General features: G+C 42.2%; 1 protein-coding gene and 1 long non-coding RNA gene across 2 annotated transcripts in view; one reads left to right on the forward strand and one right to left on the reverse strand.

Moving 5' to 3' along the window:
* Positions 1–18248, forward strand: part of recql5 (RecQ helicase-like 5) — a 145708-nt gene that overhangs the window by 126001 nt on the left and 1459 nt on the right. Inside the window, exons 16-18 of the mRNA XM_060844382.1 lie at positions 7760–7868; positions 7948–8193; positions 8394–8466. Of these exons, the coding sequence (XP_060700365.1) occupies positions 7760–7868; positions 7948–8193; positions 8394–8466 (428 nt within the window). The remainder of the gene's footprint in view (positions 1–7759; positions 7869–7947; positions 8194–8393; positions 8467–18248) is intronic.
* The window catches only part of LOC132827704 (uncharacterized), an 86929-nt gene that overhangs the window by 60497 nt on the left and 8184 nt on the right, over positions 1–18248 (reverse strand). The gene's annotated exons all lie outside the window — the stretch shown is intronic.

Here is an 18248-nt window from a genome sequence, read left to right on the forward strand (position 1 = left end):
AGGGTTACAGGGAGAGTGTGGGTAAGTGGAATTGAAACACCTATCAGCCATGATTAAATAGCGGAGTGAACTTGGTGGGCCAAATGGGCCTTGCTTCGACACCTATGACTTCTGGTCTTATTGCGGATTGTAAACATGTACAATGTACTAAATGTTGGTTGGATCAGATTTCAAAGCAACTTTCAAAAGGCAATTGGAAATGCACTTCTGGTCTCATAGGCAGGGGGTTACAGGAAGTGAGGTGTATTTGGGCAGTTCTTTCAAAGAGCTGGCACAGACGTGATTGGCTGAGCATCGTTATGTTGGATGTTTCCACACATCATTGATCGACCTAACAAGTCTGTGCTGGAATTCAACCTGTTCTTTATTTAAAGAAGCATAGAGTCATAGAGCATAGAAAAAGCCCACCATGTCTACACAGAACAACAAACACTAAATTACACTGAAGTCTGCTTTTTCATCAATAGAACATGGAACATCACAGCACATTGCAGGTCCTTTGGCCCTTGATGTTGCACTGCCCTGTGAAACTAATCCAAAGTCCATCTAACCTATGCTATTGCATTCTCATCCATATGCCTATCCAATGACCATTTAAATGCCTGTAAAGTTGGTGAATCTACAACTGTTGCAAGCAGTGCATTCCACATCCTTATTACGCTCTGACATCTGTCCTATATCTATCATCCCTCAATTTGAAGCTATGCTCCCTCGTGCTAGCCATCTCTATCCTAGGAAAAGGGCACTTACTGTCCACACGATCTAATCCTCTGATGATCCCGTATATCTCAATTAAATCACCTCTCAACCACCACCTCTCTAATGAAAACAGCCTCAAATCCCTCAACATTTCCCCTCCATAACAGGCAACATCCTAGTAAATCATCTCTGAACTCTTTCCAAAACTTCCACATCCTTCCTATAATGCAGTGACCAGAACTGCACGCAATACTCTAAGTCCTTCCAAAGTGAATCACCTCACACTTTTCTGTATTAAGCTCCATCTGCCACCTCAAGCCCAGCTCTGCAGCTAATCTATGTTTTACTATGCACAACTGTACAGACCTTTGTGTCGTCTGCAAATTTACGAACCCATCCTTCTGCGCCCTCATCCAGGTCGTTTATAAAATTGACAAATAGCAGTGGACCCAAAACAGGTCCTTGTGGTACACCACTAATAACTGAACTCCAGAATGAACATTTCCCATCAACCATTACCCCTGTCTTCTTTCAGCTAGCCAATTTCTGATCCAGAATAATATACTTATTCTTCCAGAATAGGCAAAAGTGAGGACCGCAAATGCTAGAGATCAGAGTCTAGATTGGAGTGGTGCTGGAAAAGCACAGCAGGTCAAGCAGCATACGAGGAGCAGGAAAATCAACGTTTCGGGCAAAAGCCCTTCATCCTGATGCTGCCTGACCTGCTGTGCTTTTCCAGCATCACTCTAATCTAGACTTATTCTTCCAGAACACTCTAGGCTTGAATACCCTGTGTTTATTCCCAAGGATTTGGACCTAGCTTGCAACCTAATCATCTCTCTTTTGAAAGTCTCTCATTCTTGTCCTTCCCATTCACACTCCTTAATGTTGACTTGAAGCTCTACTTTTGTGAACTGTTACAGTCCATGTGGTGTAGGTGCCCTCAGTGCTATTAGAGAGCTGCAGGACTTTGACCCGATGTAAATGAAGGAATAGCATGCATGTAATTACAGGTCAGGATAGCATATGGCTTTGAGCAGAATCTCGAGTGGAGGGTTTTCTGACATATAAATCCATACACAGTAGGAATAGGAACTTGCCATTTGATCTCTTCAGCCTGCTCCAACTCTAAGTAGGATCATCTTTGCTGTGCTGCTCTTTTCTTATGATCTTTAGATTCAAGATCAGGAGGGAAATTATCTGTCTCTGCTTAAAATATATGCACAACGATCTGCTGTGTTTGTCTTTCTAGGTGGTAGAGGCTGTGAGTTTGGAAAATGTTGTTGAAGAAGCCTTGGTGAGTTACTGCAGTGCATCCTGTAGACAGTACACACTGCTGCAACTGTGTTGATGGTTCAGAGAGTGAATGATGAAGGTGTTTGATGGAATGCCCGGTTAAATGGGCTGCTTTCTCCTGGATGGTGTCAAGCTTCTGAAGTGTTAGATCTGCATTCACCCAAGCAAGTGGACAGTATTCCATAACATTCCTGACTCGTGCCTTAGACATTCCTGAGATGGTGGACAGATCTTGAGGAGACAGGAGCTGAATTACTCACTTCAGAATTCTGAGCCTCTTGCAATGTGAGAGAATCCAAACATTGTCCCTTGACATTCAATGGTATAACTATTGCTGAATCTCTGTCACAATGTTTCTGTGGTTATTCCAGTTCAGTTTCTGGTAAATGGTAAGACAGCATGCTGATAGTGGGGGATTTAGCAATAGTTATACCAGTGAATGTCAAGGATTCTCTCACTTTGCTGATGAACATTGTCTGGCACTTGCACACAGTATAAACATCCCTTTGGCCCAACTGCTTGCACTCATTGATATATTTTCCACATTTGAAGTCACTAGGTGATTTAGATCATAAGAAAAAAGAACAGAAGTAGGCCATTAAGCCTGTCGACCCTGTTTCACCATTTATTTAGAGTATGGGATGACCTGCCCCATAGCCCTTGACTCCCTTGTCAATTAAAATCAATCTAATTCAACCTTGAATATATTCAGTGATCCAACCTCTACTACTCTCTGGGATGGAGGATTCAAACCTTCTGGGGAAAAAAATAATCTTATTCATTTTGCCCTTAAATGGGAGATCCTGTCTTTGAAATCGTTCTAGATTTCCTTATGTGGGGGAAACAGTTGCTCAGCGTTGGTCTGTCAAACCCCCTCAGAGTATGTGTTTTGATTTGATAAGATTACATGTTATTTATCTAAACTCCTGTGAGTATACGCCAAGATTGCTCCACATTTTCTGAAAATAATAACCTTAATCTCAGGAATTGAGGAAACCTCTTTCTCCAACTGCCTGCAATGTAAGCTTTAAATAAAGAGAGCCAAATTACACATTACTTCAGATGCTTCTAATGCTCTGTACAATTATAGCAAGATTTTATGCTGTACTCTGTTTATAATGAAGTCTAACATTCCAGTTCTCATTAATTGTGAACTGCTACCATTTTTTATTTCATGTAGTGGGTGTTATACTACACAGGAACAAACTTATTTGGCAAGCCATTCAGAAATAATGAAACAAAAAGTCGTGGTGACATGCTACATGCTTGCAACACAACCAGCAAGAGTTGTGTGTGTAAGCTCATTATCAATGTCCTTGGTGCTATTGTTGACTAGAAACTGACTTGTCACATAAATACAATGGCTATGAGAGCAGGTCAGGGGTTGGAAAACTACAGTGAGTTCCTTGCCTCCTGACTCCTGAAAGCTTCTCTGCCATCTACAATACATAAATCAGGAGTATGATGGAATATTTCCCAGTTGCCTGAATGAGTGCAGCTCCAATAACACTTAAGAAAGAAGTTGACACCATCCAGGACAAAGCATCCCGCTTGATTAACACCACAACCACAAGCATCCCCTTCCTCCACACCGATACTTAGTGAGTACTGTCTACAATATACACTGCAGAAATTCACCAAAGATCCTTAGCACCTTCCAAACCCACGATCACTTCCATCTCGAAGGTCAAGGGCAGCAGGAACACCACAACTTGCAAGTTTTCCTTCAAGCCACTCACCATCTGACTTGGAAATGTATCACTGTCAATGGATAACAACCCTGGAATTCCATTCCTATGGTTATTGTAGATCTACCTACAGCACATGGGCGGTAGCAATTAAGGACAGCTACTCACCCCCATCTTCTTGAGAGAAACTAAGGATGGGCAATAAAACTGCTGCCCAGCCAGCAATGCTGACGAGTGAATAAAGAATGGCATTCAAATGTAGTTCCTTCTGCCACACATGCTTCATCTGCTCATATCCGTACCATCAGAATTGTGCTTGAGAATGCATTTTAAGTAAATGTTCATCCAAAATAAAAGAATAAAGTTTGTGAGAAGATTTGTAGCTCGGGTGCTCGTTGTTGTGGTTCTGTTCGCCGAGCTGGGAGTTTTTCTTGCAAACGTTTCGTCCCCTTTCTAGGTGGCATCTTCAGTGCTTGGGAGCCTCCTGTGAAGCGCTTCTGTGCTGATTCCTCCAGCATTTATACTGGTTTGAATCTGCCGCTTCCGGTTGTCAGTAGCTGTCCGCTGCAGTGGCCGGTATATAGGGTCTAGGTCGATGTGTCTGTTGATCGAATTCATGGATGAGTGCCTGACAACCGGAAGCGGCAGATTCAAACCAGTATAAATGGCGGAGGAATCTACACAGAAGCGCTTCACAGGAGGCTCCCAAGCACTGAAGATGTCACCTAGAAAGGGGACGAAATGTTTGCAAGAAAAACTCCCAGCTCGGCGAACAGAACCACAATAAAAGAATAAAATCTTTTTTCATTATGCACAGTTTATTTTTTTCTTATTTTGTAAGGTTAATTCTACTTTCCCTCTGCAGCTCCATCACCACTCACCCTCGATAATAAGTTTGCTATACCAAAGGTATTAATTTTGGTCCTGAAGAAGGGCTTATGCCCGAAACGTCGAATCCCCTGTTCCTTGGATGCTGCCTGACCTGCTGCGCTTTTCCAGCAACACATTTTCAGCTCTGATCTCCAGCATCTGCAGACCTCACTTTCTCCTCAAGCTAATTACCTACTTCACATCTGGTACTGTGTTAAAGTCTGTCACAGGGCTTTCATGTTCCTGAATGAAGATTGAGTGGGAGCCATGGCTCATCTATCATTGTTCCCACTACACACATTCACAGGGAGCAACTGCTCCTTCGAGCAGATCCCATTACCTTTTGCATGTCAGTGTTGATTTTCACTACCCAATAATAGTTATTTCAAGGAGTGAAACCAAGTGAACTGAATACTCATATATTCTGTAAATGCTCTCGTAGGCTAGTCTCAAGAAAATATCTGGTTAGACAAGGGCCAATTTGTTAATGTTTTTCAACAATTGAACATGAATGATTGGACTTGATCAGTATGACTTGTCCAACTTAATAGCCCAATCCTGCTTTTTTTCCCATAACTCTTGATCCCATTTGCCCCAAATGCAATATCAAGCCACTTCTTGAATATATTCAATGTTTCGGCATCAACTATTTCCTGTGATAATGAATTCCACAGGCTCACCACTCTTTGGGTGAAGAAGTGTCTCCTCATCTCCATCCTAAATTCTCAGACTGTGAACCCTGATTCTGGACGCACCACCATTGGGAACATGCTCCCTGCATCTATCCTGTCTAGTTCTGTTAGAATTTTATAAACCTCTGAGACCTCCCCTCACTCATCTGAACTCCATCCAAACCATCCTAACCTAATCAATCTTTTCTCATAAGTCAATCCCACCATCCCTGGAATCAGCCTGGTGAACCTTCTCTGCACTCCCTCGAGAGCAAGAGCATCTTTCCTCAGAAGGAGACCAAAACTGCATATAATATTCTAGGTGTGGCCTCATCAAGGCCCTGTATAACTGCAACAACACATCCCTGTTTTTGTACTCAAAACCTCTCTCAATGAAGGCCAACATACCATTTGCCTTCTTTACTGCCTGCTGCATCTGCATGCTTACTTTCAGTGACTGGTGCACAAGGAAACCCAGGTCCCATTGCACACTCCCCTCTCCCAATTTACAGCCACTTGGGTAGTAATCTGCCGCCTTGTTTTTGCTTCTAAAGCAAATAACCTCATATTTATCCAAATTATATGGCATTTGCCAACTGATTTGCCCACACACCCAACCTAGAGAAAGTGAAGACTGCAGAAGCTGAAGACCACAGTCAAGTGTGTAGTGTTGGAAAAGCACTCCTGGTCAGCAGCATCCAAGGAGCAAGAGAACTGACGTTTCAGGCATAAGCTTTTCACCATTTACCCAACCTGTCCAGATCATGCTGAAGGATCTCCACATCCTCGTCACAGTTCACCCTTTCACCCAACTTGGTATCATCTGCAAACTTTGAGATGTTACATTTTGTTCCCTCATCCAAATCATTAATATACATTGTAAATAGCTAGGGTCCTAGCACCGGTCCTTGTGGCACCCCACGAGTTACTGCCTGCCAATTTGAAAAGGATGCATTAATTCCTACTCTTTGTTTCCTCTCTGCCATTCAGTTTTCTATCCATCTGAATACACTATGTAAATCTCATGTGCTTTAATCTTGCACAATGAAAACAGACCCTAAGAGGGCAGAAAGAGTAATGATGTATAGTGGGTAGTCCTACATTCAACTTCTCATTCTTATGTGGAGAATATTCTGTCTCAGACTACCTTGAGTTGCTAACTTATCATCGGGACCCCCTGAAGTAAGTCAATCCCATTTGACTTGCTGATAACCACGAGAAGCTTCCTTTTGGTCTCCACTAAGTAGGAAAGCAAGAAAGCAGTAATATCAGCCTCATAACATAGGCAGCGTTGTGGCTCAGTGGTTAGCATTGCTGGCACACAGCGCCAGGGACCCAGGTCCGATTCCAGCCTCAGGCAAGTTTGCACATTCTCCCCGTGTCTGTGTGGGTTTCCTCCGTGTGCTCCGGTTCCCCCCACCAGAGTCCAAAGGTGTGCAGGTTAGGGTGGGTTGGCCAGGCGAAACTGCCCACAGTGTTTAGGGAAGTGTTGGTTAAGTGCATCATTCAGGGGAAATGCAGAGTAATAGGGTAGGGGAATGGGTCTGGGTGGGATACTCTTTGAGAGGCCGGTGTGGACTTGTTGGGCCAAATAGCCTGTTCCCACACTGTAGGAAATCTATGTCAGGCTGAGGAGGCAAACTGCAAAAGTACAACACAAATCGGGGATGCTGTGAACATCTAGGTAGGCTGCTGAGTGATTGTGCTTTATGACAGCAAATGAAGTGCCTGGTGATGCAGCCTGGTTCAGTCAATGAGCTGGGTATGTCTCTGAGCATACACTGTCCTTTCTGCAGCATCTTAATGATAGGTGCAACAATGAAGCTCCTGTAAGTGGATTGGAGATGTGCTATAAAGGTTCTTAGTGGCTGGCAGTTATTGGACACCAAATGTTCATGGATGTCAGATGTGTGTGGCCAGTGCCAGTAGAGCCTGCTCAATGTCCAACATGGCAGTCTTTTGCAGCAAGCAGAATTCATGAGATACTTGCTCTGATTTCCATGTCAAGTTTTCTCAATGTGTAGCTTATTTAGCAAGCTTGGTAAGATTATTGAGGTGAGTTGGGCTGTGCCCAAGACACTTAACAAGCAATCATTCCTTGGAATTAGCAACTCGTTGCTGCCTAGCAAGAAGGTCATCTTGCTGCTTCTGAAAAGCATAAAATTTGGAGTAGGAAGATCCCGATGCCAAGATTGGCCTGCTGGACTTCTTGTCCAATTCTATCACAAATCTAGCCATAGTCCACATCTTTCAGACCCCAGTGTTTCATTGTCGTGCTTCAGGTTCTTTTGCTATTTGCTTTACAAAAACCTTGTGATCAGTTTGAATATCTCCATCAAATCTCCTGTTGTAATGCAAGTTGTTGAAGTAAAGGTCAATATTACACTAACTGATTTGAGATGCCAACAGCCTCCTACTATTTTTGTTCCAGAGAAGTGTGCAACATTTGTTGATCAAATAAATAGGCAAGGTCTGTGTTTGTATGTTGAAGTTCATGACCCAGTATATTCTTTTTGATGTGTATTGTTATGACAGAGTTGGAAACATAGAGAAAGCTCCTGATGGGAAAATACTGAATGATGCAAGAAGCCGAGGATTTGAAATTGCTCCCTCTGCTCCTGAGAAACGACCAGCAACAGATGAAGTAAGTCACTTGGTTATTTGTTACACTTGCACTGACTTATGCTCTACGTGTCTTCACTTTATCACCTATACCTTTTCAGGGACGAGGGTCACAGGACTTGAAACGACAACGAAATAGCATCAATTCCTCTATCTTGTGCCCTCCTGATGTTAAGGGCAGTCAAAATAAGAAAAAGGTGACGTTTGACTCCTTGTTTCAGTTATGTAAAGATGAGAGAACCACAATGTCTCCAGTTCCAGTGAAAGGAGGACAACTGAAACAGACAGCAGACATCGTCGTCAAATGCCTGACTCCTTATTACAAGGAGGGAAGGTTTGCTTCTAAGGTAAAGTTGAATTATTAGCATAATCAGAATGGAACACCCTTGGCCCTTTAATCATGACTTGGGACTGTCAGATCTTTGTGTCATTGCTTGAGATTGATAAGCTATTGATGTATTCACTTTTAGCCAGTTATACATTCGATTGGAAATTTAAAGTCCTTGCTTCAGATAATGAATACTGCCTTGTGTTCATGTTCTTGCAGGATTTGTTCAAAGCCTTTGCTCGACACCTTTCTCATTTACTGGTTGTTGAAAAGAATACTGTGAAAAGAAATGGTAAGAGCAGACTCTGCCTTCATTTGTGATCTGTTGTGTTCTGGAAAGATGGGTACACTATTAGTCTAAGAGATGAGTGTAATTTATAGAGTGCATGTGGAATGCTTATAAGCTTCTTTGTAGGTAAAACACTGTACAGCATGATCAATGCAGTATAGGGGTATGAAGGTATTTGAGTTAACTGTGAAAGTTCAACATGAGGGCATAACTGATATTGGGACATTCCCCAAATAATGATCAACATGTTGGATATGCAGATTGGGAATTACAAGCAAAATATGAGACAGGTGAATGCTGTTTTGGAGACACTGCAACTGTTTTCTGGAACAGGTGAACAAGGATGGACAAAATTACTTCGACCTTACAACTCATAGATGCAACTGACTCCAACATAAATATTTTAAAACAATTTCATTAATGATTTATTTTTCTCCCTTCCTTTCTAAAGACCCTAACTGTGGCTTGTGCATTTCTGTATGGTACTGAAGATTTCTGGTGCGTTTCCCAGACAGCAGCAGGCTATTTGACTCTTAATAGAAAGATACTGGCTCTTAAATTAAGCATACTGCTTTGTCATGGTCAGACCATTAGCCATGTGGATGTTTGATTTTCTGTCGTATGTGCAAGCATGTATTTATCCTGTCTCTTTCACAGAACTGTTAGAGATCCTGGGAAAGACTAAGAAAATTTCCATTGCAATTTAAGAAGTAATTCTGGGAAAGTACTTTCAACACTGTCCCATATTATCGCAAAAATAATGTAGAGAATCGCAAACCAATCATGGTTTTTTTAATCAGTGGCATTAATATTTTTCATTGCGTCACTGCTCTCTTGTCATTCTATGTAATCATCTGTGGTTAGTTTTAATGTTTTAACAAAGTGACAGCATACTTTAGTATCGAGACATATAGAGAGACATAGAGGTGTACAGCATGGAAACAGACCCTTTCAGTCCAACCCATCCATGCCGATCAGATAGCCCAACTCAATCTAGTCCCACCTGCCAGCACCCGGCCATATCCCTCCAAATCCTTTTTATTCATATATCCATCCAGATGCCTTTTAAATGTTGCAATTGTACCAGCCTCCACCACTTCCTCTGGCAGCTCATTCCGTACATGTACCACCCTCTGCGTGAAAAAGTTGTCCCTTAGGTCTCTTTTCTAACTTTCCCCTCTCACCGTAAACCTATGCCCTCTAGTTCTGGACTCCCCCACCCCAGGCAAAAGACCTTGTCTATTTATCCTATCCATGCCCCTCATAATTTTGTAAACCTCTATAAGGTCATCCCTCAGCCTCTGACGCTCCAGGTAAAACAGCCCCAGCCTGTTCAGCCTCTCCCTATAGCTCAAATCCTCCAACCCTGGCAACATCCTTGTAAATCTTTTCTGAACCCTTTCAAGTTTCACAACATCTTTCCGATAGGAAGGAGACCGGAATTGCACACAATATGCCAACAGTGGCCTAACCAACATCCTGCACAGCCGCAACATGACCTCCCAACTCCTGTACTCAATAAAGGACCAATAAAGGAAAGCATACCAAACGCTGTCTTCACTATCCTATCTACCTGCGACTCCACTTTCATGGAGCTATGAACCTGCACTCCAAGGTCTCTTTGTTCAGCAACACTCCCTAGGACCTTACCATTAAGTGTATACGTCCTGCTAAGATTTGCTTTCCCAAAATGCAGCACCTTGCATTTATCTGAATTAAACACCATCTGCCACTTCTCAACCCATTGACCCATCTGACCAAGATTCTGTTGTAATCTGAGGTAGCCTTCTTCACTGTCCACTACACCTCCAATTTTGGTGTTATCTGCAAACTTACTAACTGTACCTCTTCTGCTCGCATCCAAATCATTTATGTAAATGACAAAAAGTAGAGGACCCAGCACCGATCCTTGTGGCACTCCACTGGTCACAGGCCTTCAGTCTGAAAAATAACCCTCTACCACCACTCTCTGTCTTCTACTTTTGAGCCAGTTCTGTATCCAAATGACTAGTTCTCTTTGTATTCCATGAGATCTTACCTTGCTAATCAGTCTCCCATGGGGAACCTTGTTGTACACCTTACTGAAGTTCATATAGATCACATCTACTGCTCTGCCCTCATCAATCCTCTGTTATTTCTTCAAAAAACTCAGTCAAGTTTGTGAGACATGATTTCCCATGCACAAAGCCATGTTGACTATCCCTAATCAGTCCTTGCCTTTCCAAATTCATGTACGTCCTGTCCCTCAGGATTCCCTCCAAGCTCTTGCCCACCACCAACGTCAGGCTCACTGGTCTATAGTCCTTACCATGTTTGCCAACCTCCAGTCTTCTGGCACCTCACCTGTGACTATCGATGATACAAATATCCTGGGGATTTATCCACCTTCATGCGTTTCAAGATATCCAGCACTTCCTCCTCTGTAATATAGTCATTTTTCAAGATGTTCACCATCTATTTCCCTACATTCTATATCTTCCATATCCTTTTCCACAGTAAATACTGATGCAAAATACTCGTTTAGTATCTCCCCCATTTTCTGCGGCTCCATACAAACGCCACCTTGCTGATATTTACGGGACCCTATTCTCTCCCTAGTTACCTTTTTGTCCTTAATGTATTTGTAAAAACCCTTTGGATTCTCCTTAATTTTATTTGCCAAAGCTATCTCATGTCCCCTTTTTGTCCTAATTTCCCTCTTAAGTATACTCCTCCTGCCTTTATACTCTTCTAAGGCTCACTTGATCTATCTTGTCTACCATAACCATCTTATTATTTTTACAGATAACTGAGATCTCCTTACAAATTTATTTCTCAATTTCCCTCTGACTATTAGGGAATCTATAATCCAATCCCAATAAGGTGATCATCCCTTTCTTATTTCTCAATTCCACCAAAATAACTTCCCTGGATGTATTTCCGGGAATACACCTGTGATGTTATCTCTTATCAAAAAAGCCACTCCTCCTCCTTTCTTGCCACCCTTTCTATTCTTCCTGTAGCATTTATATCCTGGAACATTAAGCTGCCAGTCCTGTCCATCCCTGAGCCATGTTTCTGTAATTGCTATGATATCCCTGTCCCATGTTCCTATCCATGCCCTGAGTTCATCTGCCTTCCCTGTTAGGCCCCTTGCATTGAAATAAATGCAGTTTAATTTATTCGTCCTACCTTATCCCTGCCTGCCCTAACTGTTTGACTTGCTTCTGTTCTCAACTGTACCATTCTCAGATTGATCTCTTTCCTTATTACCTCTCTGCGCACCCCCCCCCTCAACCTCCCATTCCCCACCTTACTAGTTTAAATCCTCTCGAACAGCTGTAGCAAATTTCCCTGCCACTATATTAGTCCCCTTCCAATTTAGATGCAATCCGTCCTCCTTGTACAGATCACTTCTACCCCAAAAGAAATTCCAATGATCCAAAAATGTGAATCTTTTTCCCATACACCAGCTCTTCAGCCATGCATTCATTTGCTCTAGGAGAAAGTGAGGACTATAGATGCTGGAGATCAGAGCTGAAAATATGTTGCTGGAAAAACGCAGCTGTCCAGGAGAATCAACGTTTCCTGAAGAAGGACTCATGCCCGAAACGTCAATTCTCTTGCTCCTTAGATGCTGCCTGGCCTGCTGCACTTTTCCAGCAACACATTTTCAGCATTCATCTGCTCTATCCTCCTATTCCTGCCCTCACTAGCTACTAGCACCGGGAGTACTCCAGATATTACTACTCTCGAGGACTTTTAAAGTCCTGCCTAACTCTCTGTAATGTCATTCGTTCCAATGTGGACAATGACCTCTTGCTGGCCCCTCTCCCCCTTGCACCAACATTCTGCACCATCTCTGAGACATCCTTGATCCTGGCACCAGGGAAGCAACACACCATTCTGATTTTTTGCTGCTGGTCACAGAAACATCTGTCTGTACCTCGGACTAGAGAGTCCCCTAACACTCTGTTATGATGTCCTGAGTTGACGAGTTTGGTGCTGGAAAAGCACAGCCTGGAAGCAGGAGAGTTGACAGTTCGAGCATAAGCTCTTCATCAGGAATGAGAGGCTGAGAGATAAACTGGAGGGGTGTAGGGTTGGGGAGGAAGATAGCTAGGAATACGATAGGTAGATGAAGGTAGGGGTGAAAGTGATAGGTCAGAGAGGAGTTTGGAGCGGATAGGCAGGAAGGAAGATGGACAGGTTGGAAGATGGACAGGTTGGACAGTTTAAGAGGGTGATGCTGAGTTGGAAGGTTGGATCTGGGATAAGTGGGGGGGGGGGGGAATGAAACTGTTGAAATTCACATTGAATCAGTGTGGTTGGAGGGTCCCAAGGTGGAAGATGAGGCGCTCTTCCTCCAGGCATTGGGTGACTAGAGTTTGGTGGTGGAGGAGGCCCAAAACTTGCATGTCTTTGGTGGAATGGGAGGGGGAGTTGAAATGTTTGGCCACAGGGCAGTGGAGTTGTTTAGTGCTTGTGTATGCGCCCCAGGATGTTCTCTGAAATGTTCCACAAGTTGGCATCCTGTCTTCTGTGGGGAGACTGGACGCCAACTTGCAAAACATTTCAGAGATCATCTCTGGGACATGCACTACACAGCCCCACTGCCCCATGGCCAAACTCTTTAACTCCCCCTCCGACTCCACCAAAGACATGCAAGTCCTGGGCTGCTTCCACCGCCAAACTCCAGCCACCTAATGCCTAGAGGAAGAAGGCCTTATCTTCTGCCTTCGGACCATCCAACTGGCTCAATGTTAATTTCAAGTTTTCTTGTTTCCTCTCCCCCCACCTTATCCCAGATCCAACCTTCCAACTCAGCACCACCCTCTTGAACTATCCTACCTGTCCACCTTCCTTCCCACCTATCCACTCGATCCAATCACCTTCAGCCCTACCTTTGTCTGCCTATCACATTCCCAGCTACTTCCCCTACCACCCCTCCCCCAGCCCCAATCCCCTCTCATTTATCTCTCAGCCCCCTTTAACCAGCCCCTCATTCCTGATGAAGAGCTTATGCTGAAAACGTCGACCCTCCTGCTCCTCAGATGCTGCCTGACTAGTTGTACTTTTTCAGCACCACACTCTTCGACTCTGATCTCCTGCATCTGCAGTCCTCACTTTCTCCTAGTTATAATATTCTGTTGTACCCAGTTCTCCGCTTGTACTCTTCGTCTAAGCTCCATTTTAATTCTGGAGCTTCTGTTCCCATGATCGTTGAAGAATTTTTTTTGTATATTAACCTTAGTATTGAATGTGAGGATTAGATTACTTACAGTGTGAAAATAGGCCCTTCGGCCCAACAAGTCCACACCTACCCGATGAAGCGTATACCACCCAGACTCATACTCCTACATTTACCCCTTCACCTAACACTACGGGCAATTTAGCATGGCCAATTCAGCTAACCTGCACATTTTTGGACGAGGGAGGAAACCGGAGCACCCAGGGGAAACACATGCAGACACGGGGAGAATGTGCAAACTCCACACAGAGAGTCACCTGAGGTGGGAATTGAACCCAGGTCTCTGGTGCTGTGAGGCAGCAGTGCTAACCACTGTGCCACCCAAAAATGTATTGAGGCACTGATGGTATTAGTGTTTGAGACAAACTACAACTAGTTTTAATTTCCGCTTCTTCTATATAGGAACAAGAGTAGGCCATTCACCCCTTTCAGCCTGCTCCACCATGCAATATGATCATGGCTGATCTGTGGCCCAATTCTCTGCGTTATATTTGCTTAATAATTTTCTTTATCGATCTTAGATTTAAAATTAAGAAATGATCCAGCATCTACTGCCATTTGTGAAAGAAAGCGCCAATCATCTACCACCTTTTGTGTTTCTTGACATCTCTCCTGTACTGCCTGGCTCTAATTCTCAGATTATGCCCCCTAGTTCTAGAATCCCCAACCATTGGAAGTAGTTTATCGTTATCTAACCTGTCTTCTCCTGTTAATATCTTGAAGACTTCGATCAAAATTACTGCTTAACATTCTAAATTCTAGAGAAAGAAAACCAATTTGCATAATCTCTCCTTGTTACATAATGTCTAAAATCTAAATATCATTCTTCAAACCTACTTTGTACTCCCTCTGAGGCTAATATATCCTTCCTAAGGTATGGTGTCTAGATGTGCTCACAGTATTCCAAGTGGGGTTTAATTAGAGTTTAGTACAACTGCAGCATAACTTCTGCATCCTTATACTCCAGTGCTCTGGATATAAAGCCCAAGCATTCCATTAACATTCTTGATTATTTTCTGCATCTGTTCCTAATTTTAAAAATCTATGCACCTGAACTACCAAATGTCTTTGGAATCCACAGTATTTAGTACCCTGATGGATTTTTTAAAGTCCAAATGGATACCTCACATTTGGCTTACATAAAGCTCCATCAGCCACAGTTTTGCACATTCACTTAGTCTAACAAAATCCCTTTGTAATTTTATGCTATCATCTACACTGCCACCATACTTTGTATCATCAGCAAATCCATGAAAATTCACAGAAGGAAGGATCATAGAAGGGTCAGTAATGCTTTATAATACAACTTGCATTATTATTTTCAGCCCTTTATCACAGCAAAATGTTCAAAACATTTCACAGTTAGATCCAAGCTGTCAGAAAATGAGAAGAGATAGCAAGTAGTATGGTGGGAGATCATTCAGAAGTTTATGAAGATAAAGGGTGCAGAAGCACTGCAACAGGATTTGGAGAATGAACTTCAGCATTGTTTGGCTCTTCTTGAACACTATTGGTTATATCAGTATTGAAATGTTTCACTAGTTTGAGTAGAGGCAGAATTTTGACCATGCTCTGCTGGTTCATGCTTGAGGAAACTGAGTCCATAATTAAATGCTTCTGTGGTTCTATTGATAACTCTACATCAAAATATCTAGGAGTATAGTGACTTGAATACTTTACATGAATTAAATAATGAAGCAGGTCATGGGGCAACATGGTGGCTCAGTGGTTAGCACTGTTGCCTCACAGTGCCAAGGCCTTAGTTCAATTCCCTCCTCTGTCTGCGTGGAGTTTGCACATTCTTCCTGTGTCTGCATGGGTTTCCTCTGGGTGCTCTGGTTTCCTCCCACAATCCAAAGATGTGCAGGTTAGGTGAATTGGTCATGCTAAATTGTCCATAGTGTACAGGGATATGTAGGTTAGGTGCATTAGTCTGGAGTAAATGCAGGGTAGAGGAATGGGTCTGGGTGGATTACTCTTCAGAGGGACTTGTTAGGCCAAAGGGTCTGTTTCCACACTGTAGTATTCTGAAAAAAAGTGGTTTATTGTAAGTGATCATGCATTAATCAGCAGTGATGAAATGTATACTTAGGATGGTTAAATTTACTAGACTTGTGTCTTCCTTCTGCTGTCTGCTGTGCTCTCTTCGATTGTTTCTGACTGTATCTTAGAAATTTATAATTCAAGAGTATATTTTGACTCATTGTGCCTGTCTGGCCAAAATCCAGCTTAATCCCAATTTGAATCTCATGGCCTTAAGAGTCATAGAGATGTACAGCATTTCTGGACACACCCACCCTGGGAAGAAGACCTTGTTTATTTACCGTATCTTTGCCCATGATTTTATAAACCTCTATAAGGTCACCACTCAGCCTTCGATGATCCAGGCAAAACAGCCCCAGCCTATTCAACCCCTCACTATAGCTCAAACCCTCCAACCCTGGCAATATTCTTGCAAATCTTTCCTGAATCCTTCCAAGTTTCAAATAATTTTTTTTTCAATATAGTTATACTTTTCAGTGCTTGAGGATCTGCCTTCTTTCACCTGCTATAGCCAGCAAATCTCATGTCTTCCTTCATCCTTCAGTGAAAGAGATTCTCATCAGTATTTCCCTCAGTCTTCTATCAATTACTTTTATATTTGCAGCTTGTTTATTGTCTTTCCTCCTAAGAGAAATGGGTCTTTCTGTCCACTTTATTGAGACTGGTCATAACTGTATAGTCACTGAGATGAACAGCGTGGAAAAAGACCCTTTGGTCCAACTCGTCCATGCTGACCAGATATCCTAGATAAATCTAGTCCCATTTGCCAGCATTTGACCATATCCCTCTAAATACTTCCTATTCATGTACTCATTCAGATACCTTTCCTCTGGTAGCTCATTCTATACTTGTACCACATGCGTGAAAAAGTGCCCTCTCATTTTAAACCTATGCCATCTAGTTTTGGACTCACCCATCCCAGTGAAAAGACCTTGTCTATTTACCTTAACCATGCCCCTCATGATTTTATGAACCTCTATAAAATAATTTCTCAGCCTCTAAGATGAAGGATGGGAAAACATTGTGGCTTTTCCTTTTTTGAGATATTTTCAGTATTAGATTCCTTCAAATTCTAGGAGCAGTAATTACTGTTTTATAAGCTGTTACATTGTTTTTGAACTTTGGGGGGAAGAAAGATCAAAACAATGACACTTCAAAAAGGACAAGAGAAACAAAGGCAGTGACCACATGGGAAGTGAATCAAATGGAGAAATAAACCTGTATAGCTGTCTTGACCCAGCAGTAAATCTGCACAGCTGACTGTCCCTGCTGTTTGTATTCAAGTATCTCTGGACATTGGTGATCATCTAAAAAAAAAACAAACAAACTGCGAAATTCACAGCTGACCTTGGAGAAAAGTCCTTAATTATATCTCAGAAAACAGCTCAGCCCCTTTAGTCTTTCTCCATAGTTAGACTTCTCCGATCCTGCCAACATCCTCTTAAATCTCTTTACTGTAACACAGTGACTGTAAATGCACACAACATTTTATCTGTCATGTTTTATGCAGTTGTTGGAAAATGCTGTGTCACGGCTGATAAAGGAAAGTATCTCTGACTTCCTTCTCACCTTATGTACAATTCCTGCTTCCTTCAGGTAGTGAACGTGCATTCCAGATTACCTGTGTTCCTTTATGCTTTTCAGTCTATCTTTAATTCTATAGTTCATTGCTTTATTTGCCCTTCCCAAATTCATCACGTTATAATTCTCTGAACTGAATTTTATTTACCACGTCTCTCCTTATCTGGTTAATCTACTGATAGCTTTCCCTGGTCTACAGCAGTTTTCCTAATTTTTAATAACGTGGTAAGTCTTTGTCGTCATCAAACTTGTCATTCTCTGTATATTTTAATCTAAATTGTTGATAAATGCCACAAGCAGCAAGGGGCTCAATACTAAGTCCTATGGAACCCTACTAAAAGTGTCCTTCCAAGTCACAAAAACATTAATTTTGGAGTCAAAATGTTATTTTCCCTTGAATCTCATGAGCTTTTACTTTTCTGATCAGTGTGCCCTGTAGGAAGTGGCTAAAATCCTCACTAGAATTTATATAATTATACCAAATCCACTACCATCATCAAATCTTCTCAAAAACTTTAGTTAGACAGACATGACCTGCCCAAACAAATATATGCTGACTGCCTTTCTAAATAACAATTGATATTCTAATTAACAATTTTTCACAACAATTTGCCTGCTGCCAGTAAAATGAGCTGACTAGCCTGTAATTACTCAGCTTATTTTTTCAGCCCTTTTAAACAACTTTGCTGTCCTCTGTATTACGAAATGATGATCAGAGTGTCAGCAATTTTGAATTTGACAGGACTGAGATATCCCATCATGCCTCTGTTTATTGTACATGCAATATTTCTGTTGTCTTTTATGCTATATATGTGTCTCCCTGTTTCCTCTGACCCAAGCATTGTCTGGATTACTCATTTTGAGTCTGGTGTAGTCCATAGACCCTGATGATGTCCCATTTGTTACTCAGTTTCAGTTTCTGACTTTCTAC

Source organism: Hemiscyllium ocellatum, chromosome 25 (assembly GCF_020745735.1).
Source record: "Hemiscyllium ocellatum isolate sHemOce1 chromosome 25, sHemOce1.pat.X.cur, whole genome shotgun sequence".
NCBI lineage: Eukaryota > Metazoa > Chordata > Chondrichthyes > Orectolobiformes > Hemiscylliidae > Hemiscyllium > Hemiscyllium ocellatum.